The sequence below is a fragment of the Didymella exigua genome (genome assembly GCF_010094145.1).
Source record: "Didymella exigua CBS 183.55 unplaced genomic scaffold M421scaffold_14, whole genome shotgun sequence".
In the NCBI taxonomy this organism is placed as follows: domain Eukaryota; kingdom Fungi; phylum Ascomycota; class Dothideomycetes; order Pleosporales; family Didymellaceae; genus Didymella; species Didymella exigua.
The window spans coordinates 230,594-248,872 of NW_022984788.1; the positions used below are offsets into that span (position 1 = coordinate 230,594).

General features: G+C 50.4%; 5 protein-coding genes across 5 annotated transcripts; 3 read left to right on the forward strand and 2 right to left on the reverse strand.

Annotated features, from left to right (window-relative positions):
- Positions 1 to 294: 294 nt before the first annotated feature.
- M421DRAFT_63310 (uncharacterized protein) lies at positions 295 to 1,385 on the forward strand (the record flags this gene model as incomplete). The annotated part of the gene is made up of 2 exons (XM_033596058.1): positions 295 to 494; positions 548 to 1,385. 2 exons carry the CDS (start codon positions 295 to 297, stop codon positions 1,383 to 1,385), a joined length of 1,038 nt encoding a protein of 345 aa, XP_033448492.1.
- M421DRAFT_156955 (uncharacterized protein) lies at positions 1,317 to 2,975 on the forward strand. Its single transcript, XM_033587626.1, has 3 exons — positions 1,317 to 2,468; positions 2,516 to 2,831; positions 2,894 to 2,975. Exons 1-2 carry the CDS (start codon positions 1,419 to 1,421, stop codon positions 2,693 to 2,695), a joined length of 1,230 nt encoding a protein of 409 aa, XP_033448493.1. The 5' UTR covers positions 1,317 to 1,418; the 3' UTR covers positions 2,696 to 2,831; positions 2,894 to 2,975.
- Positions 2,976 to 5,506: 2,531 nt separating this feature from the next.
- M421DRAFT_63179 (uncharacterized protein) lies at positions 5,507 to 8,304 on the reverse strand (the record flags this gene model as incomplete). The annotated part of the gene is made up of 2 exons (XM_033596046.1): positions 5,507 to 7,370; positions 7,454 to 8,304. 2 exons carry the CDS (start codon positions 8,302 to 8,304, stop codon positions 5,507 to 5,509), a joined length of 2,715 nt encoding a protein of 904 aa, XP_033448494.1.
- Positions 8,305 to 10,586: 2,282 nt separating this feature from the next.
- Positions 10,587 to 11,329, forward strand: M421DRAFT_12450 (uncharacterized protein; the record flags this gene model as incomplete). Its single annotated transcript, XM_033587320.1, has 2 exons — positions 10,587 to 10,780; positions 10,858 to 11,329. Coding segments are annotated over 2 exons (666 nt in total), but the record flags the coding sequence as incomplete, so codon positions are not given.
- A 69-nt stretch (positions 11,330 to 11,398) lies between these two features.
- On the reverse strand, positions 11,399 to 12,503 carry M421DRAFT_420779 (ankyrin). Its single transcript, XM_033592597.1, has 2 exons — positions 12,232 to 12,503; positions 11,399 to 12,178 (listed from the first exon to the last, which is right to left on the reverse strand). Exons 1-2 carry the CDS (start codon positions 12,425 to 12,427, stop codon positions 11,775 to 11,777), a joined length of 600 nt encoding a protein of 199 aa, XP_033448496.1. The 5' UTR covers positions 12,428 to 12,503; the 3' UTR covers positions 11,399 to 11,774.
- Between the last annotated feature and the right edge of the window lie 5,776 nt (positions 12,504 to 18,279).

Genomic DNA, 18,279 nt, shown 5'->3' on the forward strand with positions numbered 1-18,279 from the left:
CCACTTACAAGCTAGTTGTTGTGCTACGCGCGTTGTCTGACATTGCACACGATCGTCATCTAGTCTCTCGCTTTATTAGTTATACGCGAACATTGCTACTACCCCTCGTCACGATAGCCGTTGTCACTTCGTACGTCATCTGATACCTTCGTTTCACCGCTCACCACGCCGCACCATCCCACCAGCCTCTTTACTTCTAGCCTTCTGCTAGGGGACCCGACGTCAACGTCAGATCCTTGATCACTTCCACGGGCCTCTATCCGTTTCCGCGCGTCGATCAAACACTCGTACACGATGAACTCTCAGAAACGCCAGAAGCAGCGCAAGGTGCTGCTGATGGGCAAGAGTGGAGCTGGCAAGTCGTCGATGAGAAGCATCGTCTTCAGCAACTATGTCGCCAAGGATGTCCGCAGACTCGGCGCTACTATCGACGTTGAGCACAGCAACATCAAGTTTATGGGCAACCTCATGCTGAACTTGTGGGATTGCGGAGGGTATGTATTCAAGAGCTGTGACTGCGAGTTTACCATTTACTGACGGTGCACAGTCAAGATGGCTTCGTCGAGAACTACCTTACACAGTCACGTAGCCATGTGTTCGGCTCCGTGGCCGTGCTCATCTTCGTCTTCGACATCGAGTCCCGCGAGTTTCAAGCCGATGTCGTCTCCTACTCGAACATCATCCGAGCTCTTCACGAGTGCAGCCCCACCGCCAAGGTCTTTTGTCTCATTCACAAGATGGATCTGGTACAGGCACGTCTACGAGAGGCCATGTATCACGAGCGCTCAAATTACATCCGAGATGCCAGCGAAGGCTTTAGCGACACAGTCGAGTTCTTCCCCACGAGCATCTGGGACCAAAGCTTGTACAAGGCGTGGACCAAGATCATATACTTCCTCATCCCGAATGCAGGTACCATCGAAGCTCTTCTGTCGCAGCTGGCCGAAATCATCGACGCCAGAGAGCTAGTCCTGTACGAGCGCACGACTTGCCTCACAGTTGCGCACGTTACCCGAGGAGATGGCGAGGACAATCCATTCCACGATCGTTTCGAGCGCATCTCTAGTATCCTGAAAACGCATAAGCAGAGTATGGCCAAGCATACAAACATCCCAGCCGGAAGCGCCAATTTCGCCGAAATGCAAATCAAGACCGGCAGATTCATGTTTTTCATCACACGACTCACGGAGAACACCAATCTTGCTGTCACCATACCACCCTCCGAGCAAGTCTTCAATGCTGCGCGCGTCAATATCTTCCAGGTTCGCCCCAGGTTCGCCGAACTCGATATCGCCTCTAAACCGCGCCCTCCAGTTCAGCAGGCCTTCGCCGGCTCTGCAGGCACCGTGGAGAGCAGTAAAGGCAAGGAGAAGGTTATGGGCTAGAACACTGAGCCTGATCCTGAGCCCATCGAGGAGATGAGCAACAGATTGTTCGGTTTCAGGGTTGGAGGCTGTACCACAAAATATGCCGACGACCTGAAGAATCTGAGTGAAGAATCAAAACAGCTTCCGGAGCTGAGGGGAGGTGGCGACAACAGAGAATTTGAGCGGTATCACCCACGAGAAAGAGCCAACTTTGAGGCAGTGAAGCATCGCCTGAGCCCTGAAAAGAGACGACACATTGAACGCTGGTTCGATCGTGCTGCTGATCTGAATCCTTCCTGGGTCCATCGTTCCACTACTGTTTATGGCCAACCACCCCTCACAACAACTGCAATGGCGCAGCATCTGAGCCTTTCCACAGTTTTGAAGATCAGTTTAAAAACAAAAGTCGAACGTTGGTTGAACTCGATCAATAACGACTCTCTACCAGAGCACGAACCCTCGACGCCTCCAGACGTCTCTGATGACGAACATGCTCGCGGAGACGGCAACGGACAGAAGGGGGTAGAAACCACTCTGGTGTTGAGAGGGGGTGGCGATAATTATGAATGGGACCTGCAGCACGAACGGCGTCGAATCGTCATCTACCTTCAGGATAGAAGGAGGCTAGTGCTCCTTGAATTACTCGAAGGCGCCGATACTGGAACTCCGATCCGTATGCCTGAACAGATACGCTATGGTCGTCGTCGAGCATATCCTCTGGAGGCCTTTGCGAGCTTCCTGGATACCAAAGTAGACCGCAGAACCGTCATCGAACGCTGGCTAGATACAGTGGTGCTTGAAGAGACCGTGGTGGCGTCCAGAGAAGATCAGCCAATTCTCCGAGGGCGTGTGCAACTTCTCACCTCATTAGAAAACATCAGTCCTCTTTGCATAGAGCTGCAGCTTACATCCGCCGCGAACGACGCTTTGGAGCTTGCGCTTGCAGCTTCGGAAGGCTATCTATTTACCATTGCGGTGGACGAAATTGACCAAGAGTTGTCAAGTGAACAGAACGAGCCAATAGCGCAAGCTGAAGACCTCCACGACAGCGGTTTCTGGTCGTCGGCTACCAGCCCTGGACTAGACAACGATGGCCAGAGTGTAAATCGCGCACCTGCTGCGCATAGTCCATCACTGACACAAAACAGCCGAGTGAGGAGCCATCCGACACCTCGAGCCAGCGTTCAGACACACTGTGCCCAACAGTAGCATCGGACGAATCCATTCGAACTTTGATCAACATCACGGCGCCTCGGCCTGCCACCATCACAACACCCAGGCCTGTGGTCTTGTCCCGCGGTGATATTTGGGATGCATATGCATGCTAGCCGGGTCGAAGTCTGCTGGTATACTGGCTTGCATGAATTGCGCAAGGGCTTCATGGTCCGAGGTTGACACGCAGCTACAAATACAATACATCATCATGAGCCTTGCATGATCAGACTCAATCTTCAAACTTAATGTGTCAGGACTTCCAGTTGCTCACACGGTGCCTTTGCGGCTTCTAGCTAATTGAAATGGAGCAGGCTTGTCCGCGGACGTATTCAAGCAGGGTCCCCGTTACGGCACCGACATGCATACGCTTCTCCACTCGAAGCGCACCGTGCCGCAAATGGGGGACTCGGGTTCCTTGCACATTTATAAAAGGGTTTGTGGAATTCATAGGCGCACTGGCGCGGAAGACGGGCGACAGACGTTGATGACGTTGATATCCACTCTGGTGCTTCACAACTGTTGGAATTGCGGCTGAGGGCGTCGTCCGTTGTCCGTTGTCCGTTGTCCGTTGTCCGCTGTCTGCTGTCAGTTTTTCGTGGATGTTTGTGATTCAGTGCTGCGAGGCTGGTGAGTGCTGGCTTGCTCTCGTGGTATGGAGAACGTCGGCTTTGGTGACTGGGTTCGTTGGAGGTGTCAGATGTATCGTCGAATTTTGGGAGTCGGGCTGAAGCATCTGCGACTCCAGAGTTGATGCATGTTTGGATGCCGCTTGACAGTTTCTGGCTGAAACGAGTTGCACGTTGGTGCCGTATCTAGTTGCCGGAGAGCAGAGTTCGGATTGACACCATCTTGACAGACTAGAAGCTAAGAGTTCATACAGGCTATCGAGGTGTTGAAGAGCCATGTTCTACGAGTTCTCCTCCCACGAACTTAGTTTCTTCGTGCATTCTTGGGACTTGCCCGAGTCTCGAGACTGGTGGGGGTGCGATCTAGGCACGCTCAAGACTTCTGATTGACTGCAGGCACTTACCTGCTTGCTACTGTCGGGCAGGTAGAACAGAGTTCGACGACTGCCGCCTCGCTAGACAGTTTGTCTGCATCGTCTACACTTGACACGGACTGATCGATCCGTTGATGTCCACTAACGGCAACCAGGTCAACAAGCGCCGTCTCAACATCGTCTCGTGCATGCAGCTCTGGGCCTCGGTAGCCTGTTGGTAGTTACTGCACTGGACCTTCTCAGTCTGGCGATGATGGGAAATGCAGTCAACCATGATGTGCGCTGGATGCCTCCAAGGTGCGACTAACACGCAAGAGAGGAGTCTCCTAATCATGAGTGCTGAAGAAAATCAGGATGTTGCGTCCCTTATCTCTTACTTGGAGATTGCACGTCATGATTTGCTGCATTGAATCGCTTCGCTGAATTCTCTTATATTCTGACGGTATGTGGCTACTAAGCTCGAGCGCTCTGTGCTTGAACCTACCCGCTACTTCTACGCTGCCTTGCTGCTTTGTCTAGGTGATCGTATGCACCTTCCTCAACGGCTGATGGCTGACCTGCAGCAGGCACGATCTTGTCTGGTCTCATGTCGCCCACAGTATCCAGACTCTCTTTCCGACTTCATTCGTTTGGCTAGTGCGTGCTGCGAACCCTACATACAGGTTGAAAGACCAGGCTTTCATATAGCACCTTCATCCTGTCAACTGGCCAAGGCACCCATGTTAGCAGAAGTACTATGTTTCATTCGTATGCGCCGACTTCTCGGATCACCTCTTACTAACCTATCACCTACACGCATCGCCAGACCGGACAACATAGAGAGCCACAAATGTGACATGTATATTACAAATGATCCCGCCCCATGATCCCCATATGTGCCCGGCATATAATTCTAGCCCCCGCTCGCAGCCGTCGTGCCGTCCCGCTGCTCCGCTGCTACGTTACTCGACCGCTTCAACACTCCGAGAGCTATGTCGTCACACCACATGAAGGGTTCACACGTGAGACTATGTACTCACCTAGTGCTATTGAGATCCAGGTCTGAACACCGACGTTGGAGCAACAAGTAGAGACTCAGCCTCGACTTGCAATGTCCGTCGTACAGCGCACTCAGTAACAAGAGAAGTATTGGCATCCGCCATCACCTACTAGCAAGGAATCCGCAGCCACCATGGGCGACTGTAGATTAGAAGCAAGCCTCTCCCAAGCAAGCCTAAGTCTTGTACAGCAAGTCTGCGAACCCCAACTACGGCTGCTAGCTGATCGCCGTACCATCCCTATGCCGCCCGTATCAGCATCTTGCATCGCGCCGCTTTCACTCGCCATCGTTCCGAGAACGGGTTTAGCTACGCCAATTGCCGAACCTTAAATCGGTGGGTCCGGTTAGTGCCCTGCAACCCATCAGCCATTAATCAGCAAGCCAGGAGCCGACAACAGACTATTGACACACGACCCCAAACTTGCGGTTACTTGCCGATACTAGAACACGACAACCGGCTACCGAGAGGCTATGTATCGCTCGATCGACTCTGACCACTTAGGAAATGTGTTGAGGTTGGCAGTTAGTATTTCCAGTCGAGGAGATCTCATCGAGCTACTCAACGTTTCGGAATGCGGCACATATTCGCCAGCAATTGCATCTGTACCTACGGCTCACTGCCTTGGCGAGTCTGGGCTGGTCGAGGTCCGCATGGGTAATATAAGGTGCGCACTGTTGCAGAAGAAGGCAAACGATTGAGTAAATGCAACGATTGAGCATTATGTCATTAGACCTCCATGAGAGATATGTCGTCTCTAATCGTTCAAGCAGATCTTGCTAGTTTCGATGGACTGATATGCTCCTGTTGTATATAGTACATGTGCTGATGCAACATTGATAGACGCTTCCTGAAATTCCATGTGCTGATCCCAATTGGGGGCGACTCTAGCGTCCTGCGCGCTGTGTAATAACATCAAAGAGCTCTCGCTCGTCAGCCCTGTACATAGCATCGTCCTTTCCGAATGCTACGTCGAGACTCTCGCCAATCCGCCAGTGCCGCTCTGAGTGGCCGTGGTTGGCCCCGTGCTTGTGTTCCATAGCAATATCTGCGAGCTGGCGCAGACGATTAGAGATAGCCTTTTGCTGTGCGCGCGCTGACGCCCAAAAAGTGGCGAGCTCTTCGATACAAGACATGGTAGTGTCCACCGTATCGATCAGCTTAGGCAATGTCGTTGAAGTGCCAGCAGCTGATAGGACATCGATCGATAGCATGAGCGCATAGCCCGGGAACGGGGTAGAGAAGAAGTACTCTGATGTGTCGATGCGCCGTTGCCGGTTAACGAGAGCCAAGCTGTGCATGATGGACAAGAAATTCGATGCGTTCTTAAACGCATGGTCGATGTTGCGACTGATCTTGTCGGTAGGCATTGCGTTGATGCGAGTCTGACGATTAAGTCGAATGATAGTGGCGTGGTAGAGCGCGTGCAGCGACATGAAGGTACCAACCGTGCCCTCGGTGATGCTTCTCTCAAGGTTTTGTGTAGAATAGCGCAAGCTCGGGGGTAGCATAGCGTGCCAGCCTTCCAAGCGTTCGTACGTCTTGGTATAGAATGGCTCGTAGTGTTGCTCGTAGCCAGTGTCAGGGCGACGAGCTGCACGTCCGGTGAAGGTCAGCACATCGCCCCAGAGGGCAGATATGAGACACAAATACGCCATGTGGCCAAGGACAGGGGTCTTGGGTGCGAAGCGGTTGAGGAGTTCGTAGTTGAAAAAGGGTGTATCGCAAGGTGTGCCAGACTCGTAGGCAGCCTCCAAGCACGGGAGCTTCACGAAAGCATCCTCGATGCTAACAACGAACAGTGTTCCACCGAAGAAACCATTGTAACGCTGTTGTTGTATTAGGTCAATGGTGGTAGTTAGTCGCGTCACGTCCAGACTTACATCCATCAGGAACCCAGACCAAAACGTACGCCGACAGCACTCTTCAAAAGTCCGACGATCAAAGCCGTACTCAAACTTGGGTGCTCCATCGACTAACTCCTTTACTCCTTCCTCTGTGTTTAGCTTGAGCGCACTTAGTGCACGCAGGCCACTTCCACAGAAGTCCCATGCTTCCTGTGATTTGCCTTGGGCGAAGTAATAAAGTGCGAGAAGTAGGCGACTCTGACAGAGCTGCAGACTAAACTTCCCAAATCGCTTCTCTGCAGCGTATGTAGCAACGGCAGCGAAGCGCTTCCCAAGTGATCTTTCGTCACCATCTGGCGAGAATAGTGAGCCCATTGCGAGTACTGAGTACAACAGCATCCGGTCATCCTGAGTCTTCCTTTGGCCAGATTGTGCCCATGTCATAAACGCTTTGCGGGGGAACATGCCATAGGTTGCGCGTCCAGCATGAGCGAAGTACAGCTCCAGAATATGGTACGTTGTCCTGGGGTCCAAGTCGCTAGGGTCTTGCTCCCATTGCAGCGCAAAGTGATCTTGGTATAAGCTAGCACTCGTATCCTGGTGCTCTCGGCTGTTCGCCGAGCCCCTCCAGTCAGACTCGTAGGACTGGACAGACATGTCTCGGGCACCTACAACATGAGGTGGTGGAAGAGGGTCTTGGGCCTTTAAAAGAAGTCCGTTGTGACGAGCATCAGCTGTTCTAAGGTTCTCTCGCAGGTCCGCAATGCGATTGACGTTTTCTGAGCTAACCGAAGGACTCATAGACTCAGATGCAAAGCTTCTGATAGTCGTAGCAGCTGGAGCTGATGGTGATACCTCCATCGATCCATTGCGTGGGCTTGTTTGATTGGGCTGGTTCATACTCCTGCCAAATATTAGCACAGTTGGTTAAATACGAGCTATTAGACACAGCAGCGACTTGCAGGGGAGTGGTTTGATGCAACTTACCCTCTGCAGACTCTCTGAGACTTGGCGCATTGGTGGCACTTGGGATAGCCAGGTTCGCACTTGATCTTCTTCTCTCGGCAGGTCAAGCATGCCTGAGCTAGTCGTTTGCGAGGCTTCCCAGCTTTCGTAATACCCCACGATGGGTTGACAGGCTCGCCGTCAATGATGGCTCTGCAGTAGGTCCCGTCTTCGTAGATGTAACACAGGCCTTCGCCTGGCATTTCGCGTTGCGCGATACATCTTGATGCACGGACCGGGGCTCGCGAGAGTACATCAATGCGTCTCCTGACTGGCCTGGCTGGATCTTCTGTCTCATCGTACACAGTACGGCTGGACAAGACTGTCATAGCATCAGAGGTAGATGACAATTGGCGAAAAGTAACACCGGCTGCGTTGTCGTGCAAAGACTGGGAGCTCCCATGACGTTGATGCTCCAGTGAGCCAGCACTGAATGCGGAGCCTGGTGTCGAGGGCGTCGTAGACTGCTGTTGCGTGTGGGATAAAGGAGGTGGTGGCTGGTGTGCGTACGACACATGAGATGCTGCTGTGTTACGCTCGAACTGGCTCTGCACATAGCTGTCGAAATCATGGCGCCGCTTCAGATGCAGACTAGATGACCCGTACGGCGGAGAACCATTATGAGTAGCATGAGGTGCGACTTGTCGCAAGGAATGATCAGAGGGTTTCTCAAGTAGCTCGGGCTCGAGAAGTGTGCGAAGACTTGGTAGTCGAGTGTTGTTCTGACTCTCGTTGAGCTCTCGTGAGCGGTGATGCTCGCCGTATGATGTGGAGTACGGCTGGTAGGATGCTGGAGGCCCTCCATGAGAGGGAATGCTTGGTGGACGGCTCATATTGAGGAGCATTACAGACAGTGATGTTCGGTCTTGGTGTTGGGTGTCTAGGGTGAGACAACTTCCTTGATGGATTGGCTGAGGATCCACATGAGACTTGGGGTTGAGAAGAAACAGTTAGGATGGCACTCAGGGTCCAGCTGGGGGCTGTGTTTGGCTCAAGAGGCAGCGACTACATCAAATTGTGCCCACAATGCTGGACACGTGTATGTATCTGGAGACGATCAGGTAGGGTACGGGAGAATTGAGTGTGTGCGTTTGGAGTTTTGCAGGATTCTGCGGCGTTGTTGCAACGACTAGGATCTGGAGAAGATGTCAAAGAAGCCGTGAGTCCGTGCAGGGCTGGCGTTTCGACTGACCACCGTCCGGCTCCTGCTGAACTGTAGCCGAAGCGGCAGGGCAGAGTGGACCACCGGGTAGGGGTTGTACAGGAGCAACACGGAATTGACTTACGGACACAGGGTTAAGGTTGCGGCGCAGACGGGACTTCTAGGCGTTCAGCCAGGCTGGGCATGCACGAGCACGGGTTCGGAGATGCTCGACGTGCGGCGAGGGGCGGCAGCAACAAATACAGTCAGCACAGCGTATAAAGCGAAAATGAGTGTGAAGGAGCAACGGCAAACCGTGCAGCGGCGGCAGGTTCAATAGCTGACAGGGACGGACCCTGACGTGGAGAATTGATCCAGGAACGGAGCGGCCGCGGCGGCGAAAAGAGCAGCCCAGCTGTGCATTCAGATTCCCCGTAGCGCAGGCGATGGTGGACAAGTCATGGAGCCTTTGCTGTTTGAGAACCGAGAATGCAGCGTTTCCCGGGAGGCCTGTGGGGAGTCCGCTCCGTGGCTGCGATGTCAATACTGCAGTAGCGCAGCGGACAGGAATTCTCCTGCAAGCTCGCCGCGTAGCGTGTTTGGGTGATGCAAGACACGACAGTAGCTGTCCAGAATAATAGAACTGGGGTAATAGCTGGGTATGGCGTAGATGATGGGTGAGTGCTTTTCTCAGCCCCCAGATCTGGCGGCAGGCCGTCTCCACCTGGCGCTCCGAACCATCTTGCTGATGATTGTCGATCTATGCACCGGCGATGCGATGCAGGCGAGCATGTCCTTGCCGAGCCGCAGCCAATAGGCTCTTCACGTATTGAGTTTCATCAAAGCGTCCGAGATGCACTACTGCTGGAGCGCGCCGTGCCCTGTCCTTGCGGCCACTCGCACTACTGGCTGGACAAGCGTACGCCGTAGACGATGCTGGCGCCGGTCCGCCTCGAGAGCATATTCAGCAGCTCAGACAGGTACGCTTTGATGCCAAGAGGCATTCACCAACATGCTGCGCTCGGTATGGCGGGCCTGCGCTGCCAGTTCTGGCCCAACAACGGTCTCCTCGTGCGGCAGCTGGTTGACGTTGTGAGGCAGCGACACATGTGCTTCCCCGCTTATTCCAGACGGCCCACGAACCGATTCGGAGCGCGTTAGGGGAGGCGGGAGACGATTTGGGCCAGCAGAGATCGAGACGGAACACTCTCCTGTTAACGGCTTTGGCCCTAGCCTTGCGTGCATGCCGCCGTCCGCTTGGCCTGCGCTAGATCCCAGGCTCTGCCCTCGGTCCACCTCATGGAGGCGCCTGTTGAGCGAAAGGATGGAGAGACAACCAGAATCAGCACTCGACCAAGCATAGCGTACCGCTTGCAGCCGCCTCCAACAAGGGACGGGCCTCCGTGATTCGGCAAACAAGACCCGTGAGGCACTGAACGGTCACAAGGAGTACAGCTGCACGCGTCCACGCGAGCAATGCTGCGCAAGTGAAATCGCTGACAACGCTGGTCTGACACCGCGGTGTCAAGACTCAAACAGTAGGATCGTCGTAAAGCGATATGGTCCTAGCCGGACGGGCATATCTCCCTGATTAGGCAGGAATGACTGAGAAGAGTGTGTGGAGTATCACGTGCATCCCTTGCCAAGACTCTAGAAGCCGCACAGGCTTCTGCCGACTCAAGCTTCCCGCTGTCTCACATCCACGACATCCCCACCAGCAGCAGCGGCAACGTGCATACAACAGCCTCTTTCTTCTTAGCGCATTCATTCTAAATTTCGCAATTTACAGATACTATCTAGGCTGTCACCATGACCACCGACGACGTCAAACCGTCACCAACCGCACAGGCGCATGCCAGCAAGAGCACCAGTTACGATGATGGTCACGGGCGAAGTGCATCTCCTGCGGCGTCACCAGAAAAAGAGGAAGGTGCTCCCAGTGAAAGCAGTGAAGGCGCTGCCTCAGAAGACTCAGCAGAAGACCCACTATTGCCAGACGAGGAGGCGCCTCCACTGCCTGATGAGCCTGTGCCAGGCGCAGAAGACGATGGCTGGGAGCCTCGCTGGGACGACACGGCGCAAGCCTGGTACTTCTACAACAACAAAACCGGAGTATCACAATGGGACAACCCACGTGTGCCTGTGGCAACGACAACCAGCACTGCATCGTACGACAGGTTTGCTAACAAATACCGTCTTTTATCTCCTACTCCAGCCTAATGTGTGATTTGAACAGAACCTACAGCGCTACTGCCCTGCCCTCATACTCTGGTGCGCCCGGCACTGGCTCACCGCCCAAGCGGAAATGGGGCGGATACAACCCAGCTATTCATGGAAGTTATGACCCCAATGCCGACTACGCACAGGAGGCGTCGAAGGAGGAGGAGGAGGCCGAGCAGGCAGCCCAAGCTGCGGCAGCCATGGCTGCAGGCCTGCCACCCCCAATTGCTGCAAACGACTACACAGCACAGGCCCACTTCAACCGTTTCACTGGCAAGTTCCAGACTGGTGGACAAGGTCCTGACGTGCATAACGACGAGAACAAGAGCAAACGTCAAATGACTGCCTTTTTCGACGTAGATGCAGCAGCAAACAGTCATGACGGGCGCAGTCTGAGAGCAGAGCGTCGTGGCAAGTCTTTGAACAAAAAGGAGCTTAAGGCCTTCAAGGACAAGCGTCGCGAGAAGAAGGAAGAGAAGCGCCGTGCGTGGCTGCGTGACTGAGTCGCTGGGCGGTAAGGAAGAATAGAGCAAGTGAGGTCGCTACGTCCACTAATGCAGTGTAGTGTTCGAAAGATTGCGTGTTGGAACTCCAGGTAGGATAGTACGCATAGGGTGCAGAGTGATCGCCGACAGTTGTCTTACGTCCGTCTTCTACAGCAACACCATCATCTACCAAAGGCTATTGGTTGACCTTCTGTATCGTTTCCGTTGACACGACCAACCATTCTTCCCACTGATTGGGAGCTGTTGTGCGCGGCTTGTTCTGTACGAGTAATGCAACTGTATCTTGTTCCCGTGAAACACAAGTGCACTCCATGTTGTGTTGTTCACCCTCGGCGCCAATACTGAGACGTCTGATACGATATCATGTTCAGCCGCACCTCGTCCCAGTCTATTGGGACGTCGTAATAAGCAGCCGCCTCTTCTTGCCGCAGGACGCTCACTTTTGCCGGGTATCTTTGGTCTGCATCTCCCCCATCTTCTCGGTGACGTCCTCCATGAGCCCACTCGTGTCTCCAGCTTTGAACACCATCTCCTCTTCACGGCCTGCACTGCCTTCGCCATTGATTGCACCGCCACCAACACTCTTCTCCAGCGCCTCTACGTGCCCCAGTAGCCAATCGACCACCTCCTTCTTCTCGTTCACCTCTGCCTCGAAAACAGCGTCGTGTCCAGCCTTATTGAAGATTGTAACATCCCCACCAGCCTCAATGAGCAGCTTAGCTGCTTCTAGATGCCCATTCAGGCTTGCCCAGTGTAGTGGTGTGTTGCCGGACGCATTAGTGAGGTTCAGGAAAGGCGCTGGCTTCGAGCTCGATGTTGATAGAAGGAGTTTTACAATATCTGACAAGTCTATCAGCTTGACGTTCTACCTCCAGTTCAACCGTGTCGAGTACCGATGTGTCCATTCGCCGCAGCATAGTGCAGCGCTGTATTTTGCGAGTACGAGTCGGCCGCCTGTGCGAGTATCTGATCCTTGGGTTTCGATACTTTTGTCGAGAGAGTCGTGAGGAATTGGTCGAGCTCGCTGGCCTCGTTGGCGCGCGCAAGGTAGAGAATTTCATCCACGGAGTCTTCGTCGATGTTGGACATTTTGGGTGGGAGCACGTGCTTAGTAGCTAGGTATACGAAGTATTGCGAGGCGTGGCGGTCGCGTGCTACGATCGTGATGTGACAACTTTTTTCTTTGCCGACCGCGCGAGTACCCCGCGTGTAATTGCCCCGCGGCAGAGAGCTAGTCCAGAAGAGTTAGCGTAGTAGATCGGCACTTCCGCGCTCCAGAGCTTCAAGCCACGTCAAACGGCCCGAGACGCTTCAGTCAATTGCTCGGTTAAATTTGACCGATGCACATGCAAAGATGTCATCTATCTCAGTCCGTAAGTAGTGCTCTCGAAACGCGAGTCGAGGCATTTCGCCGTGCAAATCGTACATCGCTTCAGACAGGACTTGACTTTGCTGCCATGAGTCGAGATCTGGCTAACAGAGCTCTGTCGTCGTTACTGAATTTAAACCAGGCACGGAATAAGGCAACTTGGCAGAACTTCTTGGATTCTCGGTTGTCATTACCTGCCGTCTAGACTGTGCCTCCATTAACCTTGTCAAGGACCTCGGAGAAGACACATTGCTTCTTCAGCTGCCCTCCTAAGAAACATGTCACTCCAATACTTGAGTGCATATCCCTCAATCCGTTAACAAAAAATTCACAGACCCCAGATCCTGGTAGCGACAATCATCAAACAGACGTTATCACTGGCAGCCTTGGATCCCGTATTCGCCAACGCCTGCCTCGGTCGGACAGCTCGCCGCTCGACATTCAGGGTCCGCTATAATCGACATGGGTCACCACAAACACCTATACGACTTCGGCATATGAGCTCGTCTCGGTTCAGAGCCGCTCACTACCGTTTCAAGGGTTGTCGATGCATGCCAAGCTGGCGATACTGAAAGACAACGGCGGTTTACCTGCAGGTACGCGTAAAACTGCCCTTACTTGTACCTCGCTTCAGGCCGCAGAGGCTATTTTCGCAGGTCGTTCGATCCTCCAGGAATCTGCAATTACCGGTGCCGCAGCTGTTATCAGCGGCCTGCTTTGCTACACCAAGGCATGTTAGAGCTCGCAGGATGCGCTACTGCGTTTGCACGAACTTGCCCGAGTTGGTGCCATTAAACGTGAAACTGCCTGCCTATTGTTCCACGTGCTGCGTGTTGCTTCACGTGCAAGGCCAGCGTTTGGAGGAGGACCACTCAGCGTCGGACCGAGCGCAAGCCTAGACGTTTGTAACAAGCAACAATCACATGCTTGCACTTTATGGCACCCGTCAGGATGTACACTTCAATCTATATGTACATGGTACATGCTCAAAAATTATCTTCACCACTTCCGCAACGCATGCTTTACCAGCTTCACACAAGTGCCTTACTGGGGCAATCGCTACTGAAAAGATGTCACCACAGCCAGATGTCGCAAACGGCGCCCAGTTCGTCTTCCTCCGTAATTACCTGTGTAACGGCAACGACAGCCACAAATACGGGGCGGCCCACCACGATCGGCCTGGCGCTTCGAGTGCCGAAAGTTTCTTTGAAGTTTCTTGCCAACGAAGGATCGCCGAGCCGTTTGTACATGTCACTAGATTCTGACTGGAATCTCGCTTGGATTGTTACGAGCACGACCCGCTGCTACGCCGTAATGGTGCATCGATATTTGTCACGGTTCTCGAAATGATGATAGCTGGAGTGGAAGGAGACTGCCTTCAGGGTTGACGGGTGCTCTGATCGACCTGTTCATGCCGAGCATTGTTCACACTGCTTGTGTCAGGTTTTTTCCATGCATGAAATCAGCTGGTCAACAAGATATCGCTCGTAGTTGCGACCGTTAATTGGAAATACTCGAAAATGTGGCCTCTTGTACATGAGGAAATGGGTATTTGAACTCCCAGTACCGAGGGCAATATGAGAAATAATGCAGCGCTGTGGCTTTGGTGCTGACACATGTGGGTGATTGCCTGCACTTGAACTGTAACGGTTGAGAGTAGAAGCAGATCACGTGTTGTTGGCGGTGGTCTGGTGCTACTTCACAAAGACGTCATCAAAACAGACCCCGCAGCGAGCCTTGGAGAGAAAAGATACAAGCAGCACAACAACACAGAAGAACACAATACACTCGTTAACGTAGATTATCACCAAGCCGGCCATATCACCAAACCAGCCATTTCCTCTTAGCATGACTAACACAAGTTACTGTAACTACAACTAACGTAGATTATTACTAAGCTGGCCATATCACTAAACTAGCTACTTTCTCTTAGTATAACCACCTTTTACCCTAATATAACATGCCTTAATAACAACAACTTTAGAATACTACTAGAGAAGGCAGAGTTATCCTTACTATCTAGGCCTTCTATACTAGCTAATTTTGCAGTATCTACAGCGCTGCTAGAGCGTTAAATATAACTTATAAGTAGGTCTCTAATTACCTTTGCAATATTATGTTTTAACTAGATATACACACTAATTACTAGAAACTTACTATACTAGAGGAGTAGACCATTGTCTAGTATAACGTAGTTCACAAGCGAGCGGTCCAACCCAAGCGAGTGGTCCACCTAACAGAGTTAAGATGATTGCAATGCATATGCTGCAACACCACCACCACTTACTGCAATTTGCAGGTAATAGAGATACTATTTAGACTTGTTACTATTAGATGCATCTACAATTTCAACTGCATAGGTGCAAGCGTTGTGGCTAGTCTCTCTACAATGTCTGCAACGCCTCTGTGTGCGCACCTTCTTTACAGGCTCTCTCCCCCCCTACTGCCTGCTACCCTCCCTTTAGCTATTAAATTAGCTACCTCACCTACCATAAGACTCTCTACTGCCTAAATATACTTCCTCTTTCAACCTCTAACCTCTGTTGCTATCTCTACTGCCTTGCGAAGCCCTGCTATTTCCTGTTGCATTAACACGCTATCATGCCCTATCTATGCAATGCCCTTGTTCAGCTGCTTAACTGCTCTAAGCAGAGGAGAAACTAGGGAATCTCTGTGCAGTTGTACACGCTCACAAACTAGCGTTAACTAAGCCTCTATCTTACAGAGGTTGCTTAGAGATTTTAATTCCTATAGGGTGTCCTCTAGGCTCTAGCTTTAGTAGAGTTAGCGTACAAAGGACCACATTAAGCTTTAATATCACCACCTCTAGGTTTTGTAGAACTAGTCTAGCGCCCCTAAAGCCTGCATAGATATTCTCCTTTGTAATTAACCTCTTAAAAGCTGCTTTAAAAGCTAGTAGGAAAGCCTCCTTCTTAATCTACTTAGAGCTGTACTATACTAAGCTACTAATCTTATTACTATATGCCTGCTTTAAAGGCGAAAATCAACATACATTAAGTAGCTATAGCAGGTGTAACAAGTTAGCAGGCATACAGAGAATAATAATCTTCTCTTCCTTATAGTATTTATAGAATATATGTAAGCTGTGGCTCTTATAGCTGTCTATAATTAGCAGCCTATGTGCACCTACCTTCTAGTCTTTTGTATAACGTGGTTTATCACCGAGCCGCCAGGTATCACCAAACCGCCACCCCTCGCCAATTTTGCGACTGTTACAATAATTATTACAATACTATTACAACACAACGCGCAATCACCCTATAACAAAGGTACACTATACCTTGCTATCTAAGCTACAAAAGCTACTATACCTAACAGTATAAATTATATATCTAAGGCCTTTAGTGTTCCCTAATTAATATTAAGAGACTAACACGCAGGAGGGCTTACACAACGTGATTACAAGGCTAATTTAAAGAAGCTAACAAAGGTAGAAGAGGAGGCAATAGTTAACTGTATACTTAAGCTAGACAGGCAAGGAATAGGCGCAACAAAGACTATAGTGCAAGATATAGCTAATAATCTGCTTGCTGCACGTAGTGAAGGACCTGTTAGTAAGCTCTAGGTAAACAGGTTTAACACACGTACCTAATAAATTAAGCTTTAATATAGCTAACTGTACAATTGTTAACAAGCCCTAAATAAAGATACACGTGTTATAACACCCTAGTTTAAGCTAGTTAGGAATACAAAGGAGAAGTACAGAATCCTAGATAGAGATACCTACAACTTTAATAAGACTAGGTTTATAATAGGCATAATTAGGTCTAAGATAGTGTTTACAGGCTTAGAGAAGTAATCTAACCCTAAGAATATCTAGCCTAGCAATTAGGAGTAGGTTATAATTATTATTAGTGTCTGCGCTGCTAGCTAGGCTATCCTACCCTTTATTATCTTCTAAGGTAAGGTCCTAATTACAACCTAGTACCCTAATCTACCTTATAATTAGGTAATTACAACTAGCAAGAATAGCTAGACAATAAATAAGCTTAGTCTAGAGTAGTTAAAGCACTTTAACGCGTCTACAAAAGAGCATACTATTAGTGCCTACTGTCTACTTATTATTAATAGCTACAAGAGCTACAACTCTATAGAGTTTAAGGAATACTGTGTAGAATACAAGATTATTACCTTGTGTATGCCCCTACACTTGTTACACCTGTTGCAGCTGCTTAATGTAGCCTATTTTAGCCCCTTAAAGAGGGCGTACTTAATTAAGGTTAACGCCTAGTTATAATACTTAAAGACACAAATTAAGAAAGAGTTCTTCTTTACTAGCTTCTAGACAGCCTATTATAAGGCTATTATAAAAGATAATATCTACAGAGGCTTTAGAGGCGCAGGACTAGTTCCTTTTGACCTAGAGCGAGTGCTATTAAAGCTTGATGTGGTCCTTTGCACGCCAACACCACCACCACTAGAGACTACCCTATAGGAATCTAAAACACTAACTAGTGCAAAGGAGGTTAAGTCATAAATGTTGTATATCTATAAGCGCATGCGATTGCACAGAGATTCGCCCCTGTCTCCTATTATGAAATCACTTAACTTGCTTGCTAGAGGGGTTGCGTAGATAGACCATGCCAACGTGTTGCAGAGAAGGGAAATAGATAGCATAAAGAAGGCTATTAAGGCTCTAATAGCGCAGTGTGGTTGCAAAAGAAAGTATATCTAGACAGAGGAGGCTCTTATAGTTAGTGAGGTACAGGATATAATAGCTAAGAAGGATGGTGGTGGTAGTAAGGCATCTAAACAGTCTAGGAAGAAGGTGCGCAAAGAGAGGCACTGTGGATGTTGCAGCAAGACTAGCTACAATTTGCGCACCTGCACTACAGAAATATTAAATGCAGATAATAGCGCTGCTTCTAAAGAGTAATTATAGCAATTATAAGTATTAGTGTAGTGTTGTAGTTAAGCGTAATAGTTGTGTAATAGTTAGTGACTCTAAAAAAGTTGGTGAGGGGTGGCAGTTTGGTGATACCTGGCGGCTCGGTGATAAACCACGTTAGGTATTAAACTGCTTTAGCTAGGCAATACTAAGCTTATTTAACGCCTAGCTATTAGGACTAACCTTAATTACCTAATCCTAAGGTAGATTATAGAACTATAAGGTAATAAGGACCTTGCTAGGGAACATAAGGAAGGGTAGGATAGCCTATCCTTTAGCGTTAACTCCTTATATATTAGTGACCTAACTACAGTTCCCTAGCTATAGGCTCTTTATGCTACGCTTCTTAGAGCCTGTAAAGACTATCTAGCCATAGATAACCCCTATTATGAAGCCTGTCTTATTAAAGTTGTATATGTCTTTGTCTGTAATGCTGTACTTGGCCTTTGTGTTAACGTGATCCACCATTGCTTCGGCCACACCATTGATTCGGCCACCCTGATGCAGCTGCCTACCTCTCAACCATGATAACTTAACGCCACAACAAGCAATTAGGATGAAAAATATATAGAATTACTTGCCTAATTTAGCTACATTTCTTCTACATGTGCGCATATTGTGGCCTGCGTTGCCGCATCCTTTGCAGCGTGGAGTTGACCGCCT